This window comes from Vigna unguiculata, chromosome 8 (genome assembly GCF_004118075.2).
Source record: "Vigna unguiculata cultivar IT97K-499-35 chromosome 8, ASM411807v1, whole genome shotgun sequence".
NCBI classification, from domain to species: Eukaryota; Viridiplantae; Streptophyta; class Magnoliopsida; order Fabales; family Fabaceae; genus Vigna; species Vigna unguiculata.
Window position 1 is genome coordinate 34,065,607 of NC_040286.1, and position 23,392 is coordinate 34,088,998.

The window sequence follows — 23,392 nt, forward strand, 5'->3', positions numbered from 1 at the left end:
AAAATTATCTTAGTCCTGCTTTAAAACAAATTACTCTCTGTCATAGACTTACGTAGATTTTTTTTTTTAAATAGTACAACTTTTTAATAGAATTATTAAAAAATATTATTTATTTTTTCCTCTTCCTATCTATTCTCTAAATCTAGGGTTCAATATAGGTTTATAAAGGTGAAAACTTGTTAGAAGAGTAATTAGTTCACAATTAAACATTATGCGAATCTCAATCAAATTAGAGGTACCGCATTAGTTTAACTCTACTAAATATTCATAAGTAAGACAAACATTTTATAGAAACCAAAATTCAAATTAATAGTTTATGGCTAAGAATGGGTATAAACAATCCATAAATAATATTTTTCTATATCTTTTATTTGTTATAAACGGGATTATAAGTTGAACAGTGGGACATAAGTGTTCATGTACTCAAACAAATCATTTATTACAATCAAACAAAATATTATTAAATTTATACTAAAATTATAACAAAAACACACATATTGGAGATATTTTAAAATATTAAATTTATACTAAAATTATTAAATTTATATTTTAAAATTTATCATATATTAAAGAATACAAATCTATATTGGCTATGTTTAAATAGAATTTGAAAAAGATTATTTATTTAACTCAGAAAAAAAATATTCATAATGAAAATAACTATAAACAAGTACATTAATTTAAATAACATCTAAAAAATCAAAATAATTCTGTGAAAAAATCAACTCCTCACCCATTAAAAGACATCATTGTCCACCAATCATAATTGAATATTTTTACAGTGTGAATGAATGTTCTCATTTGTCTAAAAATGGAGAAAGAGAGAAGGGGAAAAGGCTTTAGAGTTATGATGGAAGAAATGATGATTATTTACCTGAAACTGAGATGGTTGAGTGTTAGGCAAGTTGTATTTTTACCAGATCTATTCTCATTTCTAGGAGAATAAGAAACCTGGATTGTTCACTTCACGTGCCAACCAAAAATCTGGAAGCCCCCAAAATCCATCAACTAATACATATACCCAAAAAATTTACCCCTGTGTCTACCATAATCACCATCATCCAATCCAACCAAATCCCTCTCTAATTACTACCAAACCATGGTTAAGGCTTTGCCTCTATCACAATCCAGTAGTGCAAACCAATGAGTGTTTCTAACTTAATAGATACATAGATTGTAGTCATGTCCTAAGTTGATAACACTATTATTACATCAAACTTACAATAAGGAAACTTCCATATCGTTCCCTTCCTCTCCTTCTTTCTTCTCTTGTTGTTCCGACACCACATCTTCTTTCTTCCCTTCTCTCATCTTTTTTTTTTTTCTCTCGATCTGGGTGTTTGGTGTTTTCAGGTTGGAATCATTTTTTCTGACTGGGTCTCTTCCCCTAAAAAGATCTAATTTTTTGCCCGGTTTGGTTCCCAATCCCTTGTTTTGCGATCTGGGTCTGAAGGAAACTTCTGTTGTTTTCATTGTTGTTGTTTAATTATGAGGAAAAGAGAAAGAGAGAATCCTTGTGGGGTGTGTGGCCACTATCACAAATATGAAGAAGGGGAGGTGTGTTCCATTTGCGGTCACCGGATTCCAGTTGGATCGGAGAAAACTTCGATACAAGTGAGTGCTTTTCCTTCGGTGATTCTGCCGGAATTTCTTTACCTAGGAAGCTACGACAACGCATCACGTTCCGAGCTTCTCAAGACACAGGGGATTACTCGAATCCTCAATGTAAGGGGTCTTATTGTTTGTTATAATCTGTGATCGAATCTGACATCTTTTTGATTTCAATGTTCCAATGATTAACTATGAATGTATGCATGTTGATCAGTTGAGTGTTGTGGGGTTGAGATTTTGGATTATTATTGTTTGTGGTTTTGGTAATAATGAGGAATCATAGGTGAAATGGTTTTAGTTAGGATTTTCATTATAGCATACTTATAATTTCTAAGTGGTCAATGCATAGGAATGATGATGCCAAACAGGGATTTAAATTAAATTGTGGTTGTTGCCAGATGTGTTACAGTCATGAAAACTACAAAATCCTCTGAATTGTGGACCCTTTTTTAAGACCTTGATGCCAAGTTAAACATTTAGTTGTTGATATAGATTGTAGATTCAGAAAAGATTAATGGTCAGATTGCTGGAGGATTTTGAATTGCATCTTGGGAGCCAAATTGGTTTCCATGCTAGCGGCATTATAAATTAGTTCCAGTTTAGGGACTAATATGACTGAATGAATACAGATTCATGGTTCATAAGCTCAATGATCACCTTCATTGGTCGGGTGATTGTGCTGATACTTTTTTTTTAATGTGGAAAATCACGAAGATGTGGAATTAGCTTACTGCCCATACTAGTGGAAAATAGTTAATTCTATTTGGACATAGCAAGAAGTGACTAAAAGAAGAATGATTTGAAATTATTTTCAATGTGTTTTCATGGTGTATGTGATTCTTATCCTGCTCAGAGGTTTTGCACCTTAAACCTGCTTATCCGAACTTTTAGTGTGTTTATTTTCTTCTAATACTTTTGAATTCTCTACTTTTGCAGACTGTTCCTTCTTGTCAAAATCTCTACAAGAACTCATTTACCTATCACTGCCTCCCAGATGACAAAACTTTGCCATTTGATGAAGCAATTCAGTTTCTAGGTATTTTTCTGTTTGTCCATTTAAAACTTATACTTTCCATTTGCCCAGGTGCTTCTTTAACATGGATTTGCAGTTTTTTTGATAATAACTACTAAATATAATACTTGTACTTGCTATTGGAACTATGGCCAATATGTTCATGCTCAATAATACTAGTAAATGATCTGCTACATGGACTTTTACTATTTTGTTCTTTTGCACTTCTACTTTGTAGTATTTTGATTCTTCTTCTAAAGGATTTTCTCTATGAATCATCTAGTCAATTATTAACAAATAAAAAACAAGCAGTATATTCAAAGGAAAAGACCATTATAGAATCACAGAGACATTAGATATTTGTTGTTCACCTACTTAGCATAGGATCAATAAAAGTCTTGAAAGATACTCCTTAGTACTTTTCACTTCATTCTGTTATGTTTATGAACCAGTCTACTCCACTATATCTTGAACCAATCTGCTACACTTTATTATCTACTAATTGCGCACTCCACTAGTCATCCCTTCCGATCCAAACATTGCCTAAAATTGCAATTTCCTTTTCCATCCACTTTTACCTATGTTTCTGTTTCTGCTAGAGGGCCTGCTTAAAGTCAATGTTGAAGGAGGCTCCTTCAACAGTTTGATTATTTGAGAGAATCCCAAACATCTATCACTCTATTGCAGTGGTTTTGTGTAATTTTCTCATTATGGGCATCTGCATCCATGTCTTAATGTCTTTCAGAGTCTAAAACTTTCCCAACAGTGCATAGTCAGGTTGGTAACATCAAAAGCTTTAATATATTGTTTTATTGAGATAAATGCCATGGTGAGGGACGATAGTAGTAATTAGTGACTAGTGGTCCAGATCCACGCCCCCAAAAGTGCAATTGTGGGATGACTACCATTTTGAGTCCTATGTATATACATTAAACGTCTATTTATGCTGAAAAATAAATAAAATACCTAAATTTGGAACATGGCAACAAATGGAACAGATTCTTGCATCTTTTTATGATGTAATGCAATTAGTATAAACACTAAAGAAAACAATTTTAACATTCACCAATCTGGAAATGCATACAAGTTCTGAGAGAAAATAGAATGTATTTGAAGAGAAAATCTCATCAGGTCTGACGAGGTCAATCTTTGCCTTAAAACTTGTGTCGCAACCGAAATCGTGACAGGACGAAATTGTGACGGGACGAAATTGCGACGATTTGACGAGTCAAAATTGAGCAAAGCAAGGGACTTGACCACTGAATGATTTGAATACCATGCAAGGGCAAGGGAATGAGCTGTTGTCGCCGCATATGTGAAACCTTAGGGATTTAAAGCTGTGCTTGGGGTTGAAGAGAAAGTGTAGAAGCTAGGGCTGACTGGGCATCAAAGAAGAATAAATGGGGTCAGAATATAGTGTTATTGCTTTTCCAATTTTACCCCATTAAGATGCATTAAACGACACGGAAAAAGCGCGAAAAAGCGCGTGAGATTGTCTTCTTGCTGGTAACACCTGGAGCAGCTGGTAATAGGTGTGAAGGGCTCCATTTGCACTGTGATTGGTGAAGGACCATGACTAGAAGACATAAAACAATGACTTAAACAGGAGGCAGACCTTCCTACTGTAGAGCTGTGAATGTGCTGAATTGACTACTTTGCTAGAGACATATCTTGAATGAAGTTTAAATACAGTTTGCTCTTTTATGCAAACAAACTGTTAGTTTTATTACAAATTACTTTGATATCAGCAAGTTTAATGAAATAATGGGTAAAAAGGACAAAAGAAAAACATTCTTGAATTGCATGTATTCTTAACTCTGTTATTATATGTTTTTCTTAATGAACTTGTTTTTTAATAATTGGTATTGAATTTTGGTTGATATAGAACGAATTAGAGCATAAACTGTTTGACAAAGGTGGGGTTGTGGTGGGGGAGTGGACGTACAAAAACTAGATCAGGAATGAAGGCATTAGAGAGAAGGAAACAATAGCCCCTGTTGAGGAAGAGATGGTAAAATCTCAGCATAAGGTGGTTTGACCTTGTAAGAACAGTAGAAGAACTAATGAGAAAAATTGATCTGGTGCACAGAGGAAATCCAAGCAACACTCTAATTGAGCCTTAATGGACCTTCCAAAGGGTAGGTTCGTGGTTGAACAATTTGATAACTTATGTTCCTAGGGACATTTTTTACTCTATCATAAATTGTCACTCAATGTCTACGCCTTAACGAAATTGTTTTATCATAGGTAACTTTTTTGTGCTTTTTCACCAAGTCCCTCTCCATGCCCTTTACCTCTTGTCTTCTAATATGCCCCCATCTTCTTTCCTTCACTATTGTTGATAATGAACAGGGGGGCGTGTTTGCACAAGTGTGTGGGTTTGTATTGTAATATTAGATTCATTTCCATCATTATATAATTAATCTTTAATGAGTCCTCTATTGTTTAAGGCTTTATTTTAACTTGCTATCTCTGTAAATCTTTCCCATTTTGTTTAAATGGTCGTCACTTGTTATAACATTGATGGAGTTGCATTTTGCATTCTTTTTTGCTTATTTTTGTCTTCCAGAATATATTCAGCCTTAATGTTGACAACATTAATGGGATATTAAGTATAAATAACACTTCCTATGCTGTTATTAACTGAGTAACTGGTAATTAATGGAATCTTTGTCTTAAATTGACATTATACTTTTCTCTTTATATTTCTTCCTTTGCAGAGTTATGTGAGAAGGAAAAGGAGCGTGTTCTGGTTCATTGCATGTCAGGAAAGAGTAGGTAAGATAATACTACAACATGTCAGTGACATTTGGTGCTGGTTAGTTTGAATTACTTAGTGATGGTGACTCTCAAAATTCAAAATGGAATTGATAGAGGTTTTAGTACTGCTGCCTTTCAAATGAGGATGTAATATATATATATATATATATATATATATATATATATATATATATATATATATATATATATATATATATATATATATATATATATATATATATATATATATAAATGTTAAATTTTCTGAATCATGCCATATTTAACAACAGGTCTCCAGCTATTGTGATTGCATACTTGATGAAGTCCAAAGGATGGAGACTTGCACAGAGTTATCAGTGGGTAAAGGAACGTAGACATTCGGTTGAATTAACTCCAGGTACGTATCTTTACCGTATCCAGCTTTGCTTCCAGTCTCCAGTATAATCATAAGATTCGTATTGGTTAATTGAGGACTTTTAACTGGTGAAGTCATTTATCTTATGATCATTATGTAACAATTTCAGTACTGCAAAATGCTAACATGCATGCTTCATTTCTTAATGTAGGTGTATACCAGCAACTACAAGAGTATGAGCAGAAGATCTATGGAGCAATCGATAGTAGCAGCTCCCTGCTTCCCGGTTTCTCGCCTACAGTTCTTCCTTCGATTAGCTTTGGTTTCCCAAAGATCAACGATCCAGCTCAACTTCCTTCCTTCAGCACTGCTGGAACTCCTTCACTATTCGCCAGACCAACCTTAGACATTGCTCCTACAGAGTTTACATTTGGTGCTGGACCAATGCAGAAGAATGTGGCTGGAAGTCCCTTCAGTGCCAACCAAACTAATCCAAATGCTACTGATATACAAATGGATGGCTCTTGATTCTCACCACCCACATGTGTGATTAAGCTGCTTGACAATTTGGCTTCTGGTAAAGTTTACAGGTACCAGCCTGCCATATTTCAAGTCAAGGTGCAACAATCATAAGTGACTTGTCAATTCTATACCAGCTTCTTTTTTCCCATGTTTTTCTCAAATCTTTTTATAGTCATCTCTGGTTGTAGTATTGAGTTACAGCATATTTTACTGGTCTCAGTAGATCTGCGCAACAATATCCAGTTTTTAATATTATAAGCAAAATCTTATCTACAAAGTATACAATAGTAAACAAGCATGTTGTGGAACCGCTGTTCTGAAATATACAAAACTTTTACAGACAAGTTTTTGAAATTCATTATCAATTTTTCACCTTTATTTTTATGACTATGTTAAAGTAACCATGATATGTTTATTATTTGGATACTGAATGTGATGTTTCGATCTTTCTATTGCGATAGCACAGTTCTAAAGTAATTCACGCGGAACCCTGTCCATTTCTCCACTTATGTCTCACCATCAGCATCAACATTATTATTCACTCTATCATTTTCCATTTATTATACTTAACCAGGCCCAGGTCAATAGTATTTGGTGCATTGAAGTCATGTTTCTTCGTATATGACTTGTGTCTACCGACATAAGCCTTGTCAATTCATTTTGACAGTACGAAGGCAATCATCAATGTTCCCTGGTTTTCTTCCTTTCTTTGTCTCAAGCTTCAAAAAGTCCTTTTCATGTTAAGTTCTTGCCCTTTTAGCCCAAATTGCAGGAAATTAAATTTGCAACTTTTGGTGTCACTTTGTGATTTGAGTGATACATTTCAATTTTTTCGTCTTGTACTCGAATTTTTGCAGAGAATCTAAATTTTGTGCAGAGGGACAACACTTAAAATTATGCAGAGAATCATTTTGAAATCTTGGAAATAACCCTTTCTGTTTATACGAACAAGGTTGTCTGCATTTATTTTCTCCAAGCCGTACTTGGTGAGAACCTCGTGGGTTATGTTGTACTACCTTGGTTTCTACCAAAGCTTCACTTACTCTTCTCTTTCACTTTTTGCAGTGTTTGGTAATATCGATCATAAGTTTGGTTATATCATAACATTTTTACTCTAACGTTCAAATAGAATTCATTTTCTCAAGAAAAAGTTATATAACTCAGGATAGGAGACTTTCCTAAAATTATGAAAATGAAAATTAAATACGAACTCTTTGCATTTTAGGAAATTAAAAAAATAATATATATATATATATATATATATATATATAAATTGATTAATTTTTCTAATGCTTTGTTTAAATGAAATAATTTTAATTTTTTAAATAAAATATTTTAATTACTATCAAATATAAAGATTAATATTTTAATATTGTACGCATAGACAAAAAATAATCTTTGTAAACTTCAATTGAAAAATAACTCAATCTAAATCAATAAAGAAATAATTTAACCTATTAATGGATAAATAATTTCAATAATGATAATTATAAAATAATTCATGTCTAACTTTACTAAACCATGTTAACTTGCATTTGTTAAAAAATAAGTTTAATTTTTATCAACAAAAAATCCTAACCAGTATACATCAAAAAATAGTTATGTTAATGCTGATGGAGAAAATCCTAATCAATAACGAATTTGAATTTAGATTTTGGTCAAACACTATAAAAAAAATAATATGATGATAATAATTGAAAATTAATAATTAAAAAGCTAATATATGATAGTAAATAATTTTCAAATGATTCAGTTAGGTATCGTTATGAATCTTGATATATTTAATAATTCAAAATTCATCAATCATTTGTCGTGACATAAAAATTTATTAAAAAAAATAAAAAAATAAATATAAAGTACGGAAGATTACACCAAGTTCATATAAAAATTACACACTTCACAAAATATAAACAAATTATAATTATTGGAAAAAATATAAATAAATATATGAAGGTAAAATTTTAAATTATTTATGTTAGCTAATTTATCAATTTCTTGAAAAACATAATTTTTTTGAATTGCATATATTTACAAAATTGATGTAAGTATACCGGTATCATCTCCTTCTAAGACTCAAATAAATCACTCACATAATCCAACAAACCATGACAAATAAAAATAAAATCATCATCAAAATATTTGAAAATCTCTTTCCAAGCATGTGCAAAAGATAAATGAATCTATAAATTCAACATAAATAAAAGTTTATATTCCAGGACTATGATGTATTCATTTGCAATTTCTCAACAAAATTAATGTAATAATGTTCTAAACCCAAATGATTTATTAAGTAATTTATTTTTTACATATCTAAGGAGGGGAGACGAACTTATATAACTAGCCTTTGCACCTAAATAATACAGAAAAAACTAGTATGATTAAATATTAATAAAGGTGAGATTTAGTAATTATATTTTATTATTCCAACATTGACCCTACCAACAGAATTTGAACATTGAAATAAACGACACAGTATTAAGTATTACTACATTTAAACTTCAATATTTCTTGCCTTTTTATCTTTTGAGCTCACATGCATATCGAATTTTTTTTCCAAAATTAAACAGACAACAACTTTGGTGGTTCTATTATTGTTGTTGATTTTTTTCTCTTACTTAAACACTTTTAGAGTACATGCCAGTTTCATCCCCAACAAATTAACGTAATAAATTTCTCTGTTACTGTGTCAAGTTACTCTTAAACTTGTTGAGGATGCGTTTTTTTTTTTTTGTATGAATTCACTGAGATGGATTCAGTACAGTCGAAAATTACACAATTGTTTGATGATGGCCATAAGACACATTTTATTTTCATAAATCAATTTTAAACACACATTTGAGGTTTTAATAATTTTTGTGTATTGTTTCTCTACTGTACTTTTATAATACACTGATTACTACTAATTTTAATATTTTAAAAGATATTAAGAAGATATGTAAAATACCAATACAATATATTTTTAATGTCTAATAAAAAACAACACAAAAAAAATCAATAGAAAATCTAAACTCGTTTTAACAAGGTACATTATTTTCACACTCAATAAATTTTTACACATACTTTATATCAAGTAATATTTTACTATACAATCTCTCTCTTTCTTTATACAAAAAATATAATTTGTAATGATAAAAACACCATTAAATTGGATTGTCCAACATGTACAAGTGTGTTAAACCAATATTTTCCTTTCAACAATTCATCCAAAAGTTACAAACCATATTTATTGGGTTGATAGTTTTAATTTCTTACATCCCAATCCATTAATACATCATTATTTCTCATCATTGAATTTCCATTCGTGCACGTTTAATATTAATGCTGCAGCAATTAGAAACAAATGACAAGCTTTTTGACCTGCATATTGCAGTGACCTATAACAATAGCATATAGGTGTAGATATTGGTATAGATATAAATGTTCACCCATAAATTCATGCCAACCGAAGAAGAAGAAGAAGAAGAAACACTGTTTTGAAAACGTAAAAGCATTTTTTATTGCTGGATCCTACGAACACTTACTCAACCATGACAAAAAGGAAAAACATCCTTAAGCTAAACCAACCAAAAGAAGTAATGCATATCCCACGAAGAGGACAAACAAAAACTGGACTCTAAACTTAGCAACCGATTGAAAGGAAAAAAAAAAAAAACCCTTATCCTAGCGTGCTTGGAATTTTGTTTGACGCGAAGGAATCACGTTGAGAAGGTGGAAACCACATCCTGGAAGGTGAAAAGCCGCATCTGAAACGTGAAACCAAACATGCCATATCGTATATCAGTGTCCCAAGACATTGACATTGTTGTTTGCAAGATTAGGAGAGTCGTCGTTGTCGTCTTGAGAATGGAAATGAGAAGTGATTCTTTGGGCGGCAGCCTTGAAAGTGTCATCGACATCAGCGTACAATCCGAGGCGGTCGTCTTCGTCGGAGCACTCTTCGACTCCTCCCTCGGTGTGGCTGGTTCCACAGCCTTGATGAGGAAAAAGAGTAGGGTCGTCACGTTTCACTGCGTGAATGATGGAAGCAGCATCATCCTCAAGGCTACCCTCAGTGCTCTTCATACACCACATGCTAACCACCAACACCCCAAGACCAAACACGAGCATTGCTTTGGAATATTTTGCCATTGCGTGCGCAAAATCTCTCTTCAGTTCAGTCTTTCAGAGTGATGATGAAAGGAGCAGGCTTGGTGGAGAATACGATCTGGGGGAATTTAAAACCACTGCTGTTTACTATTTTTATAACACTGTCTTTTTTAATGTTGGAACTGGTCTTAAGGTAGATCCGTTTCACACTCTAAATTAACATGTTCTGTTGTTTTCTTTTTCCGCGTAGTAATAGGTATTCAGTTCAGACGTGAAGATTCGCTTTTTTTGGGTAAAAGGGTACTTCTTCGTAGATTTCGCAATAACATGCTGAAGAATCAGTTGCATCCAAAAGAAGAGTGTGTGCGTGTTGAGCCACTTGTATATTAGAGCAACATATATGTTTGAGAAAAAAAAAAGTTTGTAAGAAAATATATTATGTATTGTTTCAGAAGGTTGTTTATAGACAGGAAAAATTTTCTTCAACACTAAAAAGTTACATCAACATTTTATTTTATTACAAATAATTACCTTTTCTTTTCAGATTAACTAAATTAAGTTATTCGCTTTGAGATGGAAAAGATTAATATTCCTTTAAAAAAAATGGCAGGAACGGGAGAAAATCAAACAAAAGTTTCAAGTATTTTATTATGGATTGTGAAATTAAAGACGTGAAACCAAATAAATTTTAGTTATTTTTAGAAATTATGATTTATACATGATTTTTGAACATGAAATAATTAATCTTATCAAACATTTCTTAAGAAAAAGAAACAATTGAAGTAATGAGAAATTAATATCCAATTGATTTAACCAATTCTTTTACTTTTTCAAAACAAGGTGGGACAACTTTTTTCTTTAAAAAGTTCAAATGGGTTGATGTTTCCAATTTTAATAAAATATATATTTTTTACTTTTAATTTGTTCCCAAATAAAATATATTAACGTTGACATAACAAAATACTTAAGGATCAAAAATCTAACATTGATTAAATTGAAATCATTAATCTATCAATAAGATAGAATTTAAGTACTGTGACCTAAGGAAATGTAATTAATTAAATAGATAGATTCCATTAAAAGCTACCATAAGTTTTGCATAATAAATTTATTGGTGATAGAGAAGAGAAGAAGGAATTGATATTTGGTGATGAGTAGGTGGGAAGTGTAAAAATTGATGATATCCATGGTCCATAGGAACTCTCACACCTGATATTTCACACAGCAGTAGCTCTCATACCCACCTCATAAAATTTTGTTGCCTTGCATTTATTCTGCTTTTATTTCTGCAGTTCCAATTCAATACAATACCCTCTATTACATGCCTCTGCACGTACTCAACTTTTTTCATTAATTCACACCCTTTCTAACACCTTCATTGCTCACATAATTCATCTCTCATATATCTTTTTATCATGTTTAAATTCTTTACTGATTTTTTTTGTTGTCCTTAGTTGAGCATTAAAAATACATTATGTTGGTATTTTAAATATCTTTTTAATATATTTTAAAATATTAAAATTAGTATTAATAATCAGTGTATTATGAAGACACAGTAAAGAAATAACACAACAAAATTCAGTGAAGAATCCAAATTCCTTTTTATAAGTGTCATAAAGTAGAGTTTAATTTATATGTTCACTATGTCCTACTCACGAGGCGAAATATTCTTTTATATATATACTTATATACTTTCCATGTTAGTAAGAGAGTAGGAAAAAGAATAATCTTAGATAATAACTTTTTTACTTTTCTTGTTCGTGTGAATGATTTGGCTTTGTCTCTGTTAATTTTGTTCTGTTACGACATTTATAAATACATGTAGGTATTCTTTTATTTTATTTTTAAATTTTTCTTTAAAATATACACTTAAATAAAAAATTATCTAAATAAAAATTACATCATAAAATATTAACACAAATAAAGGAAAAGGTAGATAATTATTGTTATCAATAATTTGACCTGCAATATCCTTCAAGGTAAAGCTAAATTTCATCTCACAAAAGCATTCTCAAGTAAACGGTACCTGCCCTTTGACGTTGGGAGAAAGCACGTGTTTTGAGAGTTATTATCAATATTTAACAATATATTATAGAGAATTTAAATGTGTGAATTTAAGATGCACAAGTAGTAGAGATAAAAAGTTGAGTGCTATAAGAAGATATTTAAATAATGATTAGTAATAAAAATTAATTAGTCATTATAATAATTAATTCATATATCAATTTATAAATTAAAAAATACTGGTAACTAAAGTGGTTTTTATTATGAATAATTGATTTCTCATTTGGTAATTAAAATATTTTTTATTATAAATTGATTTCTAAATTGGTCACTAACATTAACTATCAAAGTTTTGGCTATCATAGCATTAGTCTCTAAATTGGTTGGGTTGGTTTTCAAATGAATAATTAGAAATCAATTATTTTGGTAGTCAAAATCTTGATAGTTAATATTCGTGACCAATTTAGAGACAAATTCAAGGAAAACTATTTTAGTTATCAATTTAGAACCAATTATTCACAATAAAAACTATTTTAGTAACTAGTAACTTTAGTTTATAAATTTGTATCCGAATTTGTTATTATTGTGATTAATTATTCTGTGCCACTAAAATTAGTAAAAAATTAGTAAAAGATTCGTAAATTTATTATCATAAATTTTAGGTAAGTGAAACCAATCCCTTATATGTGAATTTATTGTATTGTTCATTAATATTGTGTTTATTTGGTAAACCTCTCTTTTAACATGATAAATGAGAAATACTATGCTTAGTAGACAAAACTTAAGTAGATCTAAAAAATATGTATAACATTAATTATAATTGGAATATGAACTTTAGAAATAGAAATTTATAATAAATAAAACTATATATATTTATTTATTTATTTGCCTCCTTAAAAATATATAAGTTTAGATAGATCTTTAATCAATAGAAAATTAATTCCAAAACAATATTGAGTTTATGTTGAACTAATTTCACAAAATTAAAAATATATAAGTTTAGATAAATCTTTTAATCGATAAAAAAATTAATTCCAAAATAATATTAAGTTTATGTTGAACTAATTTTACAAAATTTACTTATGTTCACTTGTATATTATAATTTGATTACATATAAGGTGAGATCGTACCTTACTCATATATTAATTTGATTATATTTTTAACTTATGTGGATTTTCCAGCACAATAAATATAAACTTATGAAAATTAAGATTGAATATTTGTAAATGATTTTAATAGGAATTTAATAATGAATAACACAACAAACCTAATAAAGTTATTATAATAAATTATGAATATAATTACTAAATGAGAGTTATGCTAACTTATATATATTATGATTTAATTGTATTTATCATATATTATGATTTAGTCATTTGACGTACCTAGAACTTTTCTAACGTTCAATCATAATAAAAATGAGAACATTTGAATTTTTATAATTTGAAATAATTAAGGAATCAGTATAAAAAGTTCTTTAGGATAAAGTCTTTGAATTTCTCAGAGTAAAAAGTACAAAAATAGATTGGGATTCAATACTTATATTCCTTATTGATATTTACTGCTGTATCTTTAACATAGGTATGAAATCATAGTTAGACAATATTTTTACCTTCAAATGAAACAATTAAATCGAGAAAAGCAAAAGATTTGTTAGGTGTAAAATAGATATATTGTTTCTGTTTTTTTTCTTCTTTTTATAATGAAAAATATACCGTTTCCTTACTCCTTTTCAAGGCATGATGTGATACGAATTTTTGATTGCAATATATATCTAACTTCAACACAACGATAATGATGAGAAAATGACATTAAATTTAGAATGAGTGACTCATTTGGCAATTCTGATCTCTAATTTTGTGTGCAATTTTATATGTCCATGTCTCCTTTTAATTACAGCCAACCAAATTATTTATCTACTATTAACAAAATAATGCATTGATCATCACGTTCAGGCAAAAAAACTTTAATTTTTCCTGTGAACTATTTCAAATGCTGAATAATGAAAAGAAGAAGCACAAGGGGAATGTATCATGAGTAGAATAATTGCACATTGCGATGTTGAATTAAATTAAAATGGTGATAATTTCGAGGTTGATAAACCAAGGCAAAATACTTATTTGGATTAAATATGTTTTTTTTCTTGAAGTTTTTTTTGTAAAATTTAGAATTAGTTCATCTTTAAAATTTTTGACAAATTTAGTCTTTCATCTTAAAAAATATGTGAATTTAGTTATTTTAACCAAATTTTATTAAGTTTATCTGATGTTTCAAACGCATTTCATGATAGTATTTGGATTGTTTACAACATTTGACACATTTTCACTTTAATGTTAACTCAAACATTATCATAAAATACGTTTAAAATGTCAAATAAACTTAACAAAATTTGGTAAGAAGGACTAAATCCACACATATACAAAGATGAAGGACTAAATTGATATAAAGTTTCAAAAAGAGACTAATTCTAAAATTCATTAAAACTTGAGGGATAAAAACATATTTAATCCTACTTATTTTCTTCACTTGAACTCTAGTAAGACAATTTGAACCTCAATTCATAAACACTACCGAAAAAATGAGCGAGGGATCCATCTAAATCCACCAAAGATTATTTAAAAATAAGATTATTTCAGAATAATGATATTTTAATAATTTTTTTTACTCATTTTTAATTTATCATTTTGATATTTTTTGATTATTTATTTTGTTTTTTTAGTTGTCTGATATGATGATCTAAATATTGACTAGTATTTTTTAATTAATATTAGTTATTAAGATTTAATTCATATTTTTACTCCATATAATTTATTAATTACGTGGGTGGGTTAAATTAATTGATATTATGTCAAATATTATTATACAACCTAAATAACTTGTAAATGTATCATAAGTGAATCATATAAGATAACATAATATCAATTTTAAGATAATAGATTATTTGCTTGTAGTTTTTCTTTAATATTGATCATCTTGTTCATTTATATACATTATTACACTTTTAATCTATCCTTAATCATTAATTATTTTTAATCTGAACCACTTTTTACATTAAGTACTTTATATAAAATATTTATATTGTCTAAATAGACATACTCATGAGACAAAAAAAAGAAGCTATTTAATACAGTTTTTATATATATAAAAGTAAGAAGCAAACATACAAACAACAATAACCAACAATGAGAAGAATAATGATAAACAAGCCACGGACCTTTATTTATTTTTGTATAAATTAATTTATAATTTTAACTATTTTCTTTAATTTTAATATATTTTATATATTTGATATCTCAAGATATATTTATACATTTATATAAAGATTTTGACAGACCTAAAATATTTGTTGAAAATCCACTACAAAATCAAACAAACAAAGTTAAAAAAAAAAAATAGTTGTAAGTTTATGTTTGTATAAACGTAACCATAATAAGATATTTCAGAAGTAGAAAGTTAATTAGACTGAAAACCAACCAAGTTAATAGAAAGCAGAAATAAACTATTTTATGAAAGGTCTATTCCATCAAAAACTCTTGTGGATGGAAATTGGTTAGTGAACAATAAATAAAAGGTTTGTGTAACATTCTACAATCGATAATAATTTAAAAGTGGGTACAGGAGCACGTATTAATATAATCACCCTTAATTGAAATAACTAAACTTATAAATTTTATTTTGAAATAGGATAACCTATGTTATTCATTTATTGATATAGTAACTTCATGTCATCGGCTAAACATGGGAAAATTTATAATATCCTGTTTTTAACGGCATAGATTCATATTTATTTGCATTTTTCTTTTCTTATAATTACAAAATACTATATATGTTAGTAATATTGATGGTCGAACTTCAATTTATATTTATTAAAAAATTAAAAAAAGGATTAAATTATAAAATATTGTATATAAGTAGTATTGATGGTCGAACTTTAATTTAGATTTATTAAAAAGTATAAAAGGATTAAATAAATGTATATTAATTTGAAAAAATTAATTAAATATTGTGTGGGTGAATGATGGTTAATATAATTTCTTTTCTTTGTTAAATTTAGTTAAAGTTGTTCAAAAAAGGAATTGAAATAAATTTATTTCAGTTAATTATGAGAGAAAGAAATAAAATAATTTATTAAATAAACATCTATCGTTTTCATACTAGTTATAACAGCAAAACATATTAACAAGTTGAACGGTAAAAAAACACGATAATTGATTATATATAATATTAAGAATATCTGGAAACAAAATAATTGATTATTTATAATATCTAAATATATAATCATATTTTATTATAATATTTTCTTAAGTTGGATCATATGATTTTCAACTTATTAGTGAAACGATAATATGAACTTTGTGAATATATATCAATTTGAATAAAAATATTAAATTTAATAAAAATATTAGTATAATTTTTATTTTAATTTGGTGGAGACAAAATTGTATAATTTTTACAAAAAATTGTGACTAAATTAGAAAAATGATATCTGGCATAACAGTGACACGTGACACTGTCATTGTCACATCACACCGTCATTATCATATGACACGATGTCAGATTGACACGTGACAAATTTTTAATTTAAAAAAAATCAAAAAAATCAAAAAATTCAAAAATAAAAATAAAAAATTCAAAAAATCCATGAACTATCCCATCTAACGCCGTTACTACACCACTAACGGAAAAGACTTGATTGCATCAAATTTCTCAAAACAGAGACCAAATTGAGATAAAAAAATAGAGGATCAAATTGATATTTTACGAAAATGGAGATCAAAAGTATAATTTAACCTATATATAATATGACATCTAAAAATTAAATAAATTTTATGTAATTATATTTTATTCATATTCATATAAACTTAATCATGTCAAATATCACTTTTAAACTTAAAAACTTAATTAATTTTTTTATATCCTTTAACGCTTTCTATATATCTAAACAATTATATAATACAAATGATTAAAATTTCAAAAGCATTTTCAAAACTCAACCAATTTGATCCAAATTCAATGAAACTGAACATGTTCTAGAAATTAAACACAACATCCATCTGTTCACCTAACATAATCGATATATCTAATGTGGTTCGTGTTATACTTCTAGCTTAACTAATTTGGCTTGTCCACCCTTGTTAGGAGTTGTTATAGCTTGTGCAATTAATGATCATACAATTCAAACTAACCAAAATCAAGTTTGACTATGTTTTAAGTTGGTCCTAAACGATAAAACAAACCATTACATTCATTTGGTTTAAATGTTATGAGGTATTAAACTTAGACTTTACTTCAATTCATGGTATGAAACTCGAGAGAGTGGAACAAAATTTGTACGGACATTTTAGGTTCATTTTTTTTTTTATCCCCATTGGCACTACCCTTCAATCTCATTTTTTTTTTCTTTTCAAATACAAAAGCTCACTTTTTAAATTACTATTTTTATTAAGCGTAAAAAAAAACATTTTCCAATTTATATATTATAATATTTCATCAAATATTGAAAAAAAAATAGTTAAATAAATAAATGAGGGGTTCTATATTAGCTAAATGCTAGTCAACTCTCTCCAAATGGCCAAACAAGATCTATCAAATGTCAATACAAACTATAAAATTATAGAAAAACGTTGTTATCATTACGGAAATTTCTCGATAAACCTTCATATAGTAAAAATAAACCACATTATTTTTTTATAATTAAATTAACAGACAAAAGTTAAAATTGGTTTTGAACGTACGAAGTACATTAAATAAATAATTAACGAGAAAACATATAAATAATTATCAATTTTAGTGATCCATAATTATTAGTAAATATAATGATGATCAATTTAGGTATCGATTTATAAAACTAAGAGTAATAAAAAAAAATTATAATTGGTCACTACTAAATTGGTCGCTGGTCTTTAAAATTAATTAATATGATTTCAGCTATAAAAAAATTGGTCACTCAAAATCTAGTTTTTTGTTATCAAAATGACTTAGTTTCTAAATTAGTTTCTAATAAATAAGTAATCAATCTAGTGACCAATTATAATTTTTTTATTTATAATAATGACTATTTTAGAAATTAAGAATTTTTTATTTCATAAAGTTGTATCTAAATTAGTCACTATATTGTGACTAATTATTTTTTGTTTCTAAAATTGGGTTTTAATTGAATATTTTCTTATATAACTTATATAAAATGCTTTTATTACGCATAAAAAGTAATGTTAAATACTATTTTTAAAATTTTAATATAGGTATTATTTATAAGATAATAAAATAAGTTAAACATCAGCATAACCTTTTTAAAATATTCCTTTCGGACTCAATTATAAGTGAAAAGGATAAATTTTAACTAAAATATATAAACAATTTAAGTACTTTCATTCCAAATTAGTTATATTATTCTAAAAATACCGTTCAATTAATTAAAACTTTGTTCTTAATGCCCTTTCTTTACTTTTGATGAAAGACATTTTAGAAATTTTTTTTTGAAAATAATTGAAAAATCGAATGATAATTTAAATAAAAATTGATTAAATTTCGGGTTTACCATAGAATAGATAACAAAAAGTGGCATAGCTTTTTAAGTTTTCAATACATTTAATTAATAATATAACTATATTAAAAAAACGCTACAAAAACAACTATTGCTATCATTATGATACACACAAAGTAATTTAGTGAGTGATAGGCGACACATTAGGTTGGAAAAATTGGGAATAAACCCAGAAACGTGAAAACACATGCAAACCCTCATTAAAATCTGCAACCAAACTTTCTCAGCCAATTAATCACACACATCTAATTTCGAACCACTACTATAAAACCTTCTTCCCCGATAACTTTTCTTCTCCACCACCACCACATTATCATAATGACTCTCACATGCCTGTTACTATTCTTAACCCAAATTCTGGTGGTAAAAAATTCTGAGGCTAGTAACAATGTCCCTGCTGTTATAGTTTTCGGAGACTCCTCTGTGGATTCTGGGAACAACAACGTCATAGCCACTGTTCTGAAGAGCAACTTCAGGCCCTATGGTCGTGACTTCGAAGGTGGTCGTCCTACGGGACGCTTCTGCAACGGTCGTGTCCCTCCAGATTTCATTGCTGAGGCTTTTGGCGTCAAATCAACCATTCCTGCATACTTAGATCCTGCTTATACCATTCAGGATTTCGCCACTGGTGTTTGCTTTGCCTCTGCTGGAACTGGTTACGATAATGCTACTTCTGCTGTTCTAGTAAGTGTGTTTTGGGTTTTTTTTCTTCTTCTTTTGAGTCACCAAACAAAGTAATCTTACCTACTTCTGCAGTTGCCGGATTTCTTTTTAGGAAATAGTTTCTATTCTTTTATCTTTTCATGACTTTAAAGAAGTTGTATAACATAACTGATCTTTTTTACCAGATTTATCAGCTCACACCCCACAAACATATATTAGTAAACACACTTTACTGATATATTATCTTATATATTTAAAAGGGTGTTAGAAAGTGATTCACCAAATATAATATTATTTTGGTGGATCTGCCTCTGTCATCATTAATATTTCTCAATCCTCCCAATGTTTTATTCAATCACTTCAATGTTGTATTTAATCTTTCACTTTAATATCTTGTTGTCTTCTTCTGCCAGTGATACAGTAGGCTGGATGGAGACCATTCAATTTGTATAATTAATAACGCGTTCAGTTTTCTTTTTTTTTTTTTGGTTACATCTTAAATCTTGCAGAACGTGATACCACTGTGGAAGGAACTAGAGTTCTACAAGGAATACCAAGCGAGATTGAGAAGCCATGTTGGTGTAGAAAGAGCGAACGAGATCATAAGCGAAGCCTTGTACTTGATGAGCCTTGGAACCAACGATTTTCTGGAGAACTATTATGTGTTCCCAACCCGAAGGATCCACTACACTGTTTCACAGTATCAAGATTTTCTATTGAGTATTGCAGAGAATTTTGTGCGGGAATTGTACGCACTTGGAGCACGCAAGTTGTCCATAACTGGTCTTGTTCCCGTAGGGTGTCTACCCTTAGAGAGGGCCACAAACATTTTGGGGGACCATGGTTGCAACGAGGAATACAACAACGTTGCTTTGACCTTCAATGCCAAGTTGGAGAATGTGGTAGCAAGGCTTAATAGAGAACTACCGCAGTTTAAAGCACTGTCGGCAAATGCATACTCTGTTTTCAGTGATATCATTGCAAGACCTTCTGCTTATGGTATGTGTTATCTTCTTCTACTCTCACTTTCTCTGGTGTTTTTGTTTTTATCTGCTATGCATGAACACAATGATGGTGACCATGATTATGGTGTTCTGTGCTCTGTGCTTTTTTTTCTTTCTTCCTCGTATTGCATATAACATTTTCCTATAAAAAAAAAAAAAACAGATACTATAACATTCAATTATACAAAGTAAAAATATAAAATAGTAAATGCATGCAATTAATATACAAAAGAATGCTGTGCCGTGTTTTTATAACCAAAGAAATACATTTATTGATGAATGCAATTAATATTCGATCATACTTTTTTTTATCAGAAAACTATATATGAATATGTATATATATAAAGAATATTAAGATGTTCAAATTCACATATAAAACAACAAATTTATATAAAACTGTGCAACAGAAAGTTAAAATATATTTATATTATGAAAAGTACAAATATGGGAATGTTCTTCTTCTCTTTTAATTTTTAAATGGGATGACTATGTCTCCTTCTTCAAATACAGTTTTACTAGTTTTTCAAGTGTCTTATTAATAATATATTTTATTAGGTATTTTAACTATTTCAAAAATTTCTGCATTAATATGTTTTTTTTTTAATTTTAATGTAATAAATATATTTTAACGATTTTTTTATTTAAAGGTTCACATATATTTATTTACATTTTATTAGTTTTTTTAAAATGTTTAAAACGGTGCTTATTACTAATTTTAATATTCTTATTCAACAAATACATTGTAAATATTATATTCTAAAAAAATGTTAAATTTCCATCAGTATAGTCCTTATTTAATGGAAATTAAACATTAGTTATATTAATATAGACGAGTCTATAATGTGATATGCATAATACCAGTTAATATCAACAGTGATAACTTTGGCAATTTTATGCTTAAATATAGCTAATAGTTATTTATATGAAAGTGGTAAAGGAGGTAAAAATGGTAAAATCATTAAAGCATTGAGAATAAAAGAAAAAATAAATAAATTCATTAGCTACTTCATGTAAGAAATGTTATAAATTAATGAGATCGAATCTCTCTTCAATACTTCAGTCACACAGTCAAACAAAATTATAAAAATATCAAGTAAACAGTTGCATCTCAGAGAAATAGAGTGGTTTGTTTTTCTAGTTCATTTGAATTTAATTAGGAAATAGTAGATGTAAGAAAAACATAGCATTTAATTCTGAATTTTAATGGCCACTGAAACCTTGTGTGCTTGCATACACAGTTTTTAGGTATGCTTTCACTTCTTATCATTAATACTAATTTATTGTCACCAGGTCACACTATATATCACCAACCAGAATCAAATTCAGAAAAGGTTTAATTTCGAGTCCAATAATTTCACGCAACACACATATTTGTGTCTGTGATTTACATACATATATAATAAAACTAACTTAGTTCTGCATATTTTTAGCCAACTGCTTAAACGTTTAATGTAGTTGTTTAAATGTCTTTTAATCAATTTAAAGCACTTGTTTTCACATTTCTAGAATAAGAAGTATGAAATGAATATAAATTATGTAAATACTTCGAATCACTGTCACAGATTTAACAGTTGTATCCTAAGTATTATGTAACTTTTATAGGGATGAGTTTAGGGTTTAGGGATGGCCATGGATTTTTGACATTGCAAGTTTAAGCACAATAAAAACACATTTATTGTTGATGAAATTACTAAAACTGAGTTACTCTTTCAGTTCATGTAAATTTCTAGTATCATTTCATTACTTGAAAAGTATTGAAACACATAAATTGATTTCAGGATACGAGGTTGTAGACAAGGCGTGTTGTTCGACAGGAACGTTTGAGATGAGCTACTTGTGCAGTGACAGGAATCCTCTTACATGCACAGATGCTGAAAAGTATGTGTTTTGGGATGCATTTCATCCTACTGAAAAGACAAATCGCATAGTTTCAAACTATTTGATTCCGAAGCTGAAAGCAAACTTTAGATGATCATCATCATCATCACCACGCGTTACTTTACAAGATTGCACAGTCATGCCTAGAGCAGCATCAAAATATACAAATAGCTAGGTTTTCTATTGGGTTCCCATGCATGCATGTTCGACATGTATACGTTTTATGTCTTCTGTTATGGCAAATAAATTAACACCTGATGAATTCTAGTCATGTGTGCACCACTTAGAACCTCGTGTTGTGTTTGGTTTTTTCGCTTTAATTCATTCATGTGTGGCTCTTACGTGATTTTGTGTTGCCAACTTTGATTACCTCGTAAACCAGATCCAACATTGTTCAACAAACTACCTTGTTACCTTGCACCTAAAATGGAAAATACTATATATATATATAGGGAACACAGTAGATGTTCTAAAGCTTGCATTTCCCAATCAAACATGGTCTTAATTAGAATCTAAGTATAGGTATAGCACAACCAACGAAAAGAAATTTCAGAAGAGTTGAACTTTGCATAGGTTGTCCAACCATGAAAATGACGAATATTGAGAGTTAAAAGTTGCGGCGGAGTTAGGTAAAGTAGCATAAAATGGTCATACCTAGAACAAAGAATATTTATGGAACAACTATCTGATTCAGATAGCAACTACTCACTCTCCTTTGATATGTAAATCACTTTACAACTGAAACAATATTCTTTTTATATATCTTGTTGTATTAAATTTAGAGTGTTTAAAAATTTTACTTCCTTAAAAACTTTTATGCAGAAAGTTTTCAGTATAAAGAAAAAACGTTTACTTCTTCAAAAACCCAACTTCAAACATGAATAGTTACAACAAAAAACCTTATGAGTTAATTTTATCCTAACAAAATTCATAGAACATAATTAATAAAATC

At 28.9% G+C, this 23,392-nt stretch overlaps 2 protein-coding genes across 2 annotated transcripts; both read left to right on the forward strand.

The window, feature by feature from the left end:
* The first annotated feature begins 911 nt into the window (after positions 1 to 911).
* LOC114194734 (protein-tyrosine-phosphatase IBR5) lies at positions 912 to 6,537 on the forward strand. The gene is made up of 5 exons (XM_028085111.1): positions 912 to 1,725; positions 2,548 to 2,647; positions 5,344 to 5,401; positions 5,674 to 5,780; positions 5,950 to 6,537. Exons 1-5 carry the CDS (start codon positions 1,489 to 1,491, stop codon positions 6,264 to 6,266), a joined length of 819 nt encoding a protein of 272 aa, XP_027940912.1. The 5' UTR covers positions 912 to 1,488; the 3' UTR covers positions 6,267 to 6,537.
* A 12,596-nt stretch (positions 6,538 to 19,133) lies between these two features.
* On the forward strand, positions 19,134 to 22,781 carry LOC114193877 (GDSL esterase/lipase At4g26790-like). Its single transcript, XM_028083846.1, has 3 exons — positions 19,134 to 19,579; positions 20,068 to 20,557; positions 22,341 to 22,781. The coding sequence occupies exons 1-3, from the start codon at positions 19,214 to 19,216 to the stop codon at positions 22,532 to 22,534; spliced, it is 1,050 nt and encodes a 349-aa protein (XP_027939647.1). The 5' UTR covers positions 19,134 to 19,213; the 3' UTR covers positions 22,535 to 22,781.
* Positions 22,782 to 23,392: the final 611 nt, after the last annotated feature.

Excerpts from the sequence above, each read along its gene's own strand:
- LOC114194734 (XM_028085111.1), top strand. The coding sequence starts at position 1,489 with ATGAGGAAAAGAGAAAGAGAGAATCCTTGTGGGGTGTGTGGCCACTAT. Across the intron at positions 1,726-2,547 it reads GGATTACTCGAATCCTCAAT|ACTGTTCCTTCTTGTCAAAA; the intron begins GTAAGGGGTCTT and ends CTACTTTTGCAG. Across the intron at positions 2,648-5,343 it reads TGAAGCAATTCAGTTTCTAG|AGTTATGTGAGAAGGAAAAG; the intron begins GTATTTTTCTGT and ends CTTCCTTTGCAG.
- LOC114193877 (XM_028083846.1), top strand. The coding sequence starts at position 19,214 with ATGACTCTCACATGCCTGTTACTATTCTTAACCCAAATTCTGGTGGTA. Across the intron at positions 19,580-20,067 it reads ATGCTACTTCTGCTGTTCTA|AACGTGATACCACTGTGGAA; the intron begins GTAAGTGTGTTT and ends TAAATCTTGCAG. Across the intron at positions 20,558-22,340 it reads TGCAAGACCTTCTGCTTATG|GATACGAGGTTGTAGACAAG; the intron begins GTATGTGTTATC and ends AATTGATTTCAG.